The 9,901-nt window shown below is 37.2% G+C and overlaps 1 protein-coding gene across 1 annotated transcript in view; it reads right to left on the reverse strand.

Annotated features, from left to right (window-relative positions):
* Window positions 1-2,046: 2,046 nt before the first annotated feature.
* LOC146459594 (mitochondrial coenzyme A transporter SLC25A42-like) overlaps window positions 2,047-9,901 on the reverse strand; it is a 9,134-nt gene continuing 1,279 nt past the window's right edge. Inside the window, exons 3-5 of the mRNA XM_085089342.1 lie at window positions 7,604-7,764; window positions 5,131-5,247; window positions 2,047-4,174 (exon numbers count right to left, since the gene is read on the reverse strand). Coding sequence (XP_084945468.1) covers window positions 3,697-4,174; window positions 5,131-5,247; window positions 7,604-7,764 — 756 coding nt within the window. The 3' untranslated portion in view covers window positions 2,047-3,696. The remainder of the gene's footprint in view (window positions 4,175-5,130; window positions 5,248-7,603; window positions 7,765-9,901) is intronic.

A 9,901-nucleotide genomic window follows, 5' to 3' on the forward strand; every position in this document is an offset into this window, starting at 1 on the left:
TAGTATAATTTATTTCCTAAACAGCGTCAACAAATGTTGTTCAAATTCGGGAGACTATAAATCATGGTTTGGCTGATTTATTCTCGCTCTAACTTTCTTGCTGTTAAAATATATCTTACATTCTACAAAATGTGATGAAGTCAGTTTCACTAGTGAGACGTTTATAAGCAAAAAGAAGGAGAGAAAGGATGCAAGGCATTCAAACTAGGCCTTCAGGAAGACTATAGCTGTTCACTTCGTTGTGTGTCAATTCTACTCAGTGGGTGGAGGGGGTGGGGGGATGGGGGTGTTGGGGAGTACTGGCTCTCCTACTCCTACAACGTACAACTACTGCAGTGCACAGTCTTTGAATAAAAATAACTTGATGTCTATTAATTAAACTGTAGCGGAACACAAGTAGTTTGTTTCCGGGATCAGATTTTACGCGCTGAGCTTTGGTCTGGATCCTTTTTGTGATGGTCATACACGTTTGCACATTTTAAATGCATTTTAGGTCATTGTGCATTAGATAAATTTAACCTTTCTTTCTGATATAAATACAGTGAGTCAAACAAAAACAGATGAATCATTCAAAGAAGGCGCCGAATTTCTTTTCAACATTAGAGTGAAAAAGGATAACCATATAGCACTGCTACACCCAAAGAAAAGTTTGTGTGTCAGCCTGATGTCTGAGAAGGATAAACGCGTTGACATGTGTGCATATGGTACACTTGGGCTTGCCACAGACGGAACAATAGAGTTAAACAGTAGAAAAGACGGCTTTGAGAATCTAAGGAGGTTTCAGGACTTTCCACAGTTTATGCCATAGTTAAAAAATAAAGAAATTTTTTTCATGTCTACAACATGGGGAGCCGGCATGCTTGGGCAATCTCCCGAGCCAGAGGCTCATGATAAAGTGCTTGACAATAATTCTGATCCGGAATTGGAATTTGGAAAATGTTGTTTTTTAAGGAGAGGGGAAAACAGGAGTGAAACCTCTTTTTTATCGACTTTGTTATGCTTTTTTCGCCCTTCCCTAATTTTGTCTGTAAAGTTGTAAAAGACAAAGCTTGCCAGGGTATAGTAATAATGTTGAAAATCACCAGAAATATTTAAATCATATTCTAAGTGCAGTCGTCTGCTATAGAAAGGGGAAACCGAATCCACAAAGTTTTGTTGCGACAGGGAACAAAGCTTTGGAAGTTCGTGTATTGACCAGTAAATGTTTGGGGTCAGAATGCTAATTCCGTCGCGGACGATGTTTATAGTCTAGAAAATGTGGAGTGGTGTTCTCAAACATGTCGTATGTAATGCGTATGTTCTTGTCAAACTTGTCGAAATGTTCCCGAAACGGAATATGATCGATGGTTGTGTTACGTTGGATCACAAGTGTATCATCTACGTATCGGTATTAAAAGGCTATCAGTCGTTGTCAAAATGTTTCACGATTCTGTTCGAATTCAGTCACTCAATAATTTTTTAAATAAACACAGAGCAAAGTGAGCTTCCCACTTGATGCTAGCACCATCAATTTGTTCTTATAGCCTGTTATTGCAGGAAAACACAGTTCTCGTGAAGTATCTATTGTTAGCCTGCGTAGGGCAGATTTCTTGAGGTTTGTGGTGACAAGCTTCTTCTTGTAGATTCTATCTTCGATGATTTTCAGTGTCCATTTGAGTCGAACATTATTGGAGAGAGATTCAACATCCAGAGACGAATTCATAACCTTGAGGGAGCCGCAGATCAGGAGATATTGATTTGATCCGATTAGCTGCGTCAAAAGTGTCCAACAGATAGAAAACGTATTTGAAATAATAATAAAAACTTCTCGAACCCGAAACCTCTTCACGAGTGTTGAGGAACAGTTCCCTGACCGCACAGGTAGGAAGGCCCAGTATAGTTTTGGCGGAGTGCGACATGATCACAAGGAAGAGGGGTGTATTTATACAAACGTTAAGGGTGGGATTTCACCGTGAAAGAATAGCGAGATTACTTTATTGGCGAACAAAACAGTTTTTTTACATGGAATATATGACACGATGACAAAAGTCAAAACGGACCACCAAATAATATTGTATCATTCACAACTTTATTATGTTATTTGTGCAAGAAAAATGTATTATATGTGGAAGAAAAGTAATAAGATAGCGTGTCTGTGAGAGAAATATTAGGCGCCTTTTTATCAGGCGGGAAAACAAACAAACAAGCAAAGGACAAGCCTGGGTAGCTGGCGGGATGTTAGACGAAGCTGAGAGTTGGCGATACGAGCAGCGAACCCGCGATGGAAATGGGGAAAAGGCGATTTGAAAACACAGCTTGTTGTCGAGGTTTACGGCGTCAGAACATATCCAGCTACGCAAGCTACTGTCACAAATTAACAACGGTGGGCCGATACCAGTTTTTTCAAATCGATCCGATACAAGTACGATATTTACGATATTTGGCATTTTTTCGATATCGATTATCGATACCGATATGTGACGTCATCATCCAAGACTTTTCTGTGATGTTTTCACCTTCACTCTAAAAATACTGTTTATGGTCTGTAAACTGATTAGATAAAAACACACCATCCTAGAAAGAGAGTTCAACTTTAATTTTGCGATACTTCCTCCAAGCTCAGTGCAACAGCAAATACACAGATATTCAAGTCAGCGGTCACGTAAACAGTATAGAAAGGGATAAAAAAAACCCGAGAATCGATGCAAGTATCGATGATATTAAGTTTTTCGTATCGTTACCGGCCCACCTTAGAACGTACGGTGTACATAAAATGGTTCGGCCGGTTACGAGGGATTAAGCAGCGAACAGAAGGAAAGGATTCTCTCACAATTCTTTACAACCTAAGAACACACAATTTGTGGAAACCGACCTAAAATTGTCATAGAAACATATTAATTCCAATAATATTCAAAATTTTTAAAATACATGTATATCCACGTTTAGGAGGAGATAATATATTCAATAACTTGGAAAATTATTCATCTAACTTCTCGTTGCCAATTATACGTGATCTTTTCTCATTTTCAAACAGTATGTCCGAAAACTTGAAAAAAAATGACGAACAAATTGGATCCCAAAATAATCAACAATTGCAACGGTTACCTGCAACATTGTCATTAAGCTAAGAAGTATTAAATATGTTTTCTTCATACAGTTTCTTGGCTTTCATATGACAAGTACACTGTACCTTGTAATTTTGTGTTTGGAATTTGTTGTGCCCCCTGAATGGTGGGAAAAAGGTTCATGTCGGATAGTCTAAAAAACAAGATAGGCTTCTCTTCGGCGAATCAGTTACATGTCCTGGTACACGGCCAGCCATCGTTCACTTGCATGGATTCTGCAGCTTTTCCCGGGCTTAACAGGGTTCCATTAGCTTCAGTCTGATTTGTGATTTCTTTCGTTATTTGTGACAATCTAACCTTTTTACAAAATTAGGTAGCGTTTCTGTCTCTCATTTTTGATCGATCATTAACTTGCAGATCTTGTATTTTGCTTTACATGTAGCTGTACACTGATGGTGAACTTTATATAAAGTTTTCAGATTCTCTTGTCCTGCAAATCTTGAATTCTTATCACCGTGTGCTGGACTGATTTCATGATACTGTATTTCCTCTGCCTCCACTAACTTACCCCCGTCATAAGTCACACGTATTTCAACCCTTGAATTTTCCTCATTATATTCTGCTTTCCCTGAGTTCGCCTTTGCATTTTACTTCACTGAATGTCAGTTTGAATGAACTGCTTCTGGAAAAAACCATGTAACAAATCAAACGTTGTGAAGCTCACTCCAACTGCAATGGGTCCCTTGACCCAATTCATGCTGAGTCCCTTATAAAGGCCCCTCTTCAGTCCCTCTGTGGCATACACATATTTTGCTGTGGACCACATTCGTTGATACTCTGGCTTTGAAGGTCCAGAAATTCCATCTGTTTGCATTCGCCGGCGAATTATATCCAGTGGGTAAGTGACAGACTGGCCAAGCAATCCCGCACAAGCACCAAATAACAGTCTATGCAGCGGATTGAGCTTCCTTGAATCATCAAAGTAGAGCTTCTTTAGAGATTCATAAGTAAAGAAGCTTATTCCTGCATAGGGCATAATGCCTAGCAAAGTAGGGAATAGGCCTCTATAGTATGCAGAAAATCCTTCTTCTCTGTAAATTTTGGTCACAACGTTCGTTAGTCCTGTGTACCTAAAATAACAAAAAAAAAAACTCAATGCCTCAGTTGGCCACCTTAAAAAAAATGTATGAAGAGTAAATAGCATTAATTCTCACAGAAAACCGCCAGTAGCTCCTGTTTTCTCTCAAATGTACTTGACCAAGAAACATAATTTATAAGCAAGCACAGAGTTGCCCAGAAGTTGCCTTCTCACCTGCGTGCACACTAGTAAACAGGCTCGGAAAACAATCATAAGAGAGACCGTGCCCATAGTCTGAAAACCTCTCCCACTCTCTTTTCCTTTATGTACAGTGTACATATAAGCAGAGTATAAATAACTTTATTTCCAGAACATTTTCTGTTACAGCTGTACGAACTTCCCAAATTAATGATTATAAATTTTATTCATATTAATTTTTATAACTAATTATTATTACTTTTTTATACTGCCGGTTTTCATTTATACTCTAAGCATAGAGCAAAGCTCTGTGAACCAAAGATTGACCTGCTGGGGCTATCTATCTCCAGTTAGCTATTGTTCATTTTCTGCCCATATATACATGTATATAAAAAAGTAATAATAATTAAAATAAGTTTCTCTGTGCAGAGAGTAGGGGTGTGTGGGCCGGTGGTGGAGGAACAAACTGAATACTACAACATTATGTATCCTATAAGGTCTCCCAGTCCTTAAGAATGCACCAACTGAGATTCAATGACCACCACAGTTAGAGTACAATAAGGAACCACTGAGAGCTGAACTCCCCACCACGGTGGAGAAACACGTGACCTGGAAACTGTGGCCACAAAGAATTGGAACTGGCGAAGCACAACCTAAATCTGATTTGTAAGAGCTTCTCTTGGAATGACTCATATTTTCTGCAGACAAGTACATGTATCCACATACATATTTTTGATATTAAAAGGATGTTTGCCTTTCCAGCCGACGAGTATCCATGTATATATTTTTGTGACAGCTGGAAGTCCTTACCTATTTTTTTCAGTGATGGCTAACCTAGCCCGGATCATGTCCAGGGGGTAGGTGAACAGCGCCGCTGTGATGCCTGCAAGGGATCCAGCTAAAAATCGGCGCACAGGAGGTAAAGGTCTGAAACAACAAATATATTAAACTGTAAAATGTTTCAGATCAACAGAAACATTCAACTGTTGTTGATCGAAACCCTGACCTTAATTTAACTGCCCCTGAAGGCAGGTTACACTGACAATGCAGGTATAAGCACTAAGGGGAGAGGGAATTGGGCTGGGTTTGATTCCTGGGCTCGGGAACATATGTGGGTTGAGTTTGTTGTTGGTTCTTGTCCTTGCTCGAAGAAGTTTTTCTCCGGGTACTCTCGTTTTACCCTCTCCTCAAAAACCAACATTTCCAAATTACAATTTAATTTAGAGAGTGTTCGGCCAATTAGTGCTCTACACTAAATACAATGACACTTATTAAATAAAGTATTCTTATTTTTCTCGTAAAGCATAAATAAAAGAGACCCACATTAAAACCATTTGTGACAAGTAAGGACATTAACATTTTGTTGTCATAAGTTCAGTGTACTGAAAAACTAATTTCCATTAGAAAAGTGTGCACTTGAGAATCTCAGAGAATCTCTCCATCCATTATTTAAATGCAATGTTTAATTCCATGTGTAATTAAAAAAAATGACTTAGGCCTATTAAAAGAAAGACAAAAATAATAGGGTAGAAGCATATTAATTTTAATATTAATACATGTATGTAGCTGACCAGGTAACCGACTAGAAGTTCAACTCAATCAAAGCATGATGGATAATCTAATTGTTTTTCTTTGAGCAAAAGAAAATGAGAAGCACATGAAATATTTAACATTATACAATGAACAGTGTAAATCTCGCATTGTGACTGAAGGAATGAAGTTTGTGATTAGAGTATAGAAGCACAATTAACGTTTGACCGGCACACATGATCAGAGTCTAGAGTCCAACCAGAGTGACTGGTCAACAAAGTTTTGCAAACTGTTAAATTTATGAGTAGTGGTCAAACATAGGTAAATTTTCACAAGAAAGAGAAACTGTCTGATGACAAATTGGACAAAGATCACTGAGAGTGACGTCAACCAAGAAAGGAAATATTTGCCCAAATTTGTCGCCGATAGAAATCCAGCAATGGCGAGTAATCGAACAGTGAAGCGACAAATCAGCTGTAATATTTTGGGGGCAGAAATTCCTTCTGGAACAAAGGCTACTTGGAATGTAACAATATTGTAAGTGGAATTCTTTTGGATTAAACTCTAATTTAGAGAATCACAACTGTGTGTCTGTATAAATGGTTGACCATCTTGCTTGAAAGTTTCTGACTCGACATGATGCTCGCTCATGAAATGTGGTAAAAATCAATGTCTTGGTTATTGTATTTATAACAAAGAGGGCAAAATTACTGAATGCTGATTGGTCAAAATAGGGGGCATTTTTTTCTAAATTTTCCTATCACTGAGGGCAAAATTACTCCCTCCTGATTAGTCAAGCTGCAAAAATACTTGCTCCTGATTGGGTGAGCATGCCATTTCTTCATTTAGGTGGATTCATCATTTTGTGCCACGACAACAACGACTTCTTTCTGGTTCTTTGGGGTTTGACTTTTTAAGCGGGATTGTTTGTGCCAAAAATACTTGGAAATCAAGCGCTACAGCCAAAGAAGGAAATTCCTAAAGCTCACAAGAAACAGCAAAAGATTATTTGTGTCAAATGCTAAAAACTTGATTGAATTTGTTTCGAATCATTAAAAAACTGATTTTATTCATGGCCGCGACCAAGTGCTTTCACCACGCTATGGCTTCTTCCAAATTATGAAGGATAACTGAGCAACAATAACAGTGCCCTTAAATTGTTGTTGTTGATGGGCGGAAGGACCAGTTTGCTATTTTTATCGATTTGTGCTGGTGTGATTTCCAAGCGGTAGAAAGCTACACAGTGCAGGTGATGATTAAATAATTACTAATGTTTGGTTTACTTGTTGTTAGTTTGCTCATGAATCATACTCCACCTCATGCGTTTACATATACAAAACAAATAGATTTCATTTTGCTGTGGGTTTGTACTCTGATAACGCACAGAGGCTGTCAAAACGTGGTAAAAATATCAGTCACATTACTCGCCTGAGGCTTGTAGTGTGCTTCTTTGTTCTCACCACATTTTGATGTCATCTGTGCAAATGTCAGAGTACAGAGGCATGCCAAAATGAAATCTTCTATTTTTTTAATTGTTAGATAATGTATACATGTGTAAACAAGTACGTTTAATTGCATGCAAATCATGATGCAATCCTACCCAAAACTTTCACTTTTAGAAAGCTTTTTATGGACTGAGCCCATAAAATAATATATAATAAATAAAAACACTGTACTCTGTATGCCATATTTGATGCATAACCCTGGACAAAAACTAGCCACGACAAATGTACATTGAATGTTTTCTACCTACCCTTTCTTGTTATCTATTCTGAGTAACAGTTTGTACTGTTCATGTGCTGTAAACTGCAGTGAAGCATAAGGAATGATGCGTGCCATTGTTGCACTGTTTCCCCGAAAGAGACCAAGGAATCCATGCTGTGAATATGTCTGGCTTAAAACACCAACAGCTCCCTAAAAACAAAGAAAATTACTCTCTCTTTTACTTTTCAAAAGCCATATAATTTTTCGAAAAAAAAAAAAAAATCTTTAAGACCAAGGATTATATAAATCGTTAAGACCAAGGAACAAAAATGTGAAACTCATTGGTATACAGTTTGGAAAAGACATTGGATGTGATTTCATAGGGCTATGTATGTATGAGAAGTTATGTGCAGTTTAAATAGGCTGAGGCTTAAATTTGGAAAGTTACCATACATGTACATGTACATGTATAAGTGCAAATTTAACATGACCAGTCTTTGTGTAATAGACAGCACATTTTTGTCTACTTCATTGCTTAAGTAAGCTGACAGCTCTCATTACGGGTGATTGTGACTGATATTCAGTCCTTTGACTTTGAAAGCAACCAGATTGTTATGGGAATTAACCTCAATTTTGCAATCTGGCTGAAAACTTACTAACAGCCCATTCGTTCATTTACTACACCTATAGTTAATATGTACTGACACTGATTGAAAATAAAGCAATTTACAATTTTGAATTTATGAATTTAGTGATTCCAATGTTAACTGCATCTAAGCATGATGACAATACAAAAAGTACATGTACGACCAACATGTTCAACTTTTGTCATCAAAGATTAAAATTAAGTTATAAAATATTACGTTTCTGTCAATACATATTAGTCAAACTTTAAACTGGTAACCTTTAACCAGAAACTAAGATAAATGAGTTAAAGCTTGGCCAAGGTTGAGCAAAGTTTCATCCAAATTTCAGTTGAAATAAATCAACTATAAAAGTACCAAATTTTGTATACACAGGGCTTCTGATATGGTGCGGAAAAAATTTGGAAATTATGCGGCACTTTTAAGTCTCATTATGCGGCAAGAAAGGTCTATTATGCGGCAAATTATGCGATTTCATTTTAGCTAATTTAACCCTGTTTTATTAGGTCTAAGAGGAGCATAATCCATTTTTTGCTGTTCAAGAAGCAATTAGAGCACAGAGAAATGAAGTAAAAGCTGAAATAAATCAGTTGTTGACTCATTTCAAATTATTGAAAATCAGATATTGCTAATTTGGTCAAGTCAGCGTTTATTGCTTCCCACCCACATTTTTTCCGCATTCCGCTTGTGTGACTCAGCTTCAAGCTGGTCACAAACTTTCCAAGATGATCAACCACTATGTTGCATGAAGAGCAAAACAACAGACCATCGTCAACATGAAATGTTCCTTCGGGGTACTTTCTTGCCCTGTCTTTTGCCTAAATATTTACAGGAAGGTGCGATCTTTTTTTCTCAACAAACTTATCCATAATGAGGATGTTTGTTTCTACATATTGCAAGCGACTATCGAGCAGTTTTCACGCCAATAATGAAGGGATCAAATGACATCTTAGAAATATATCAATGACTGTGATTGGTGTATTTACATAAAAGGATTGTTTATTGCGTGCCAATGATCACTCGCTTAATATTGAAAACCAGCACCAGGTCCCCAACATGTAAAATGAAGGATTGAACGCCTGTTTGTTCGCTTGTTCAAGGAACAAACGCTTCCAGGTGACTTTTGACGCCTTTTGAAAGAAAAAACTCCTTGAGATAACATTAAATTATCAGAGAACTTAACATTAAGCGAGATTTTTGCTCTTTTTTTCTTAAATTGTGCGATTTTGTACAAATTCTGCGATTTTTCATGAATTATGCGATTTGCTGCGATTTTAGGTCAATTATGCGAAATCGCAACATCGCATAATATCAGAAGCCCTGTATACATAGCTGTTTCAAACATCTTTGCAGTGACCTGAAGGATCTTTGCAAGGGACTTGGCAGGGACTTGAAAGATCTTTGCAAGATCCTACAAGATCTTTGAGGATATGGATGAAGATCATTAAAGATCCTTATCAAGATCCACAAAAGATCCTAATGCAGATCTTCAAAGATCGTTAAGGAATTGCTAATTAAAAAAGATTTTTACCAGAGAAACTTCATGCATGTATGTTTGTCACAAAATATCTCCTGTTTGATACCACATAAAAGTCATCTTTTTGAAATATTTTGAATTTCTTTTTATTTATTTGTTTGTTTATTTGTTGTTTTTATAATGTTCCAGTACTTACATGTAGATGAGACTGAGTGATGGTACACAT

Source organism: Pavona decussata, unplaced genomic scaffold (genome assembly GCF_977016875.1).
Source record: "Pavona decussata unplaced genomic scaffold, jaPavDecu1.1 SCAFFOLD_218, whole genome shotgun sequence".
NCBI classification, from domain to species: Eukaryota; Metazoa; Cnidaria; class Anthozoa; order Scleractinia; family Agariciidae; genus Pavona; species Pavona decussata.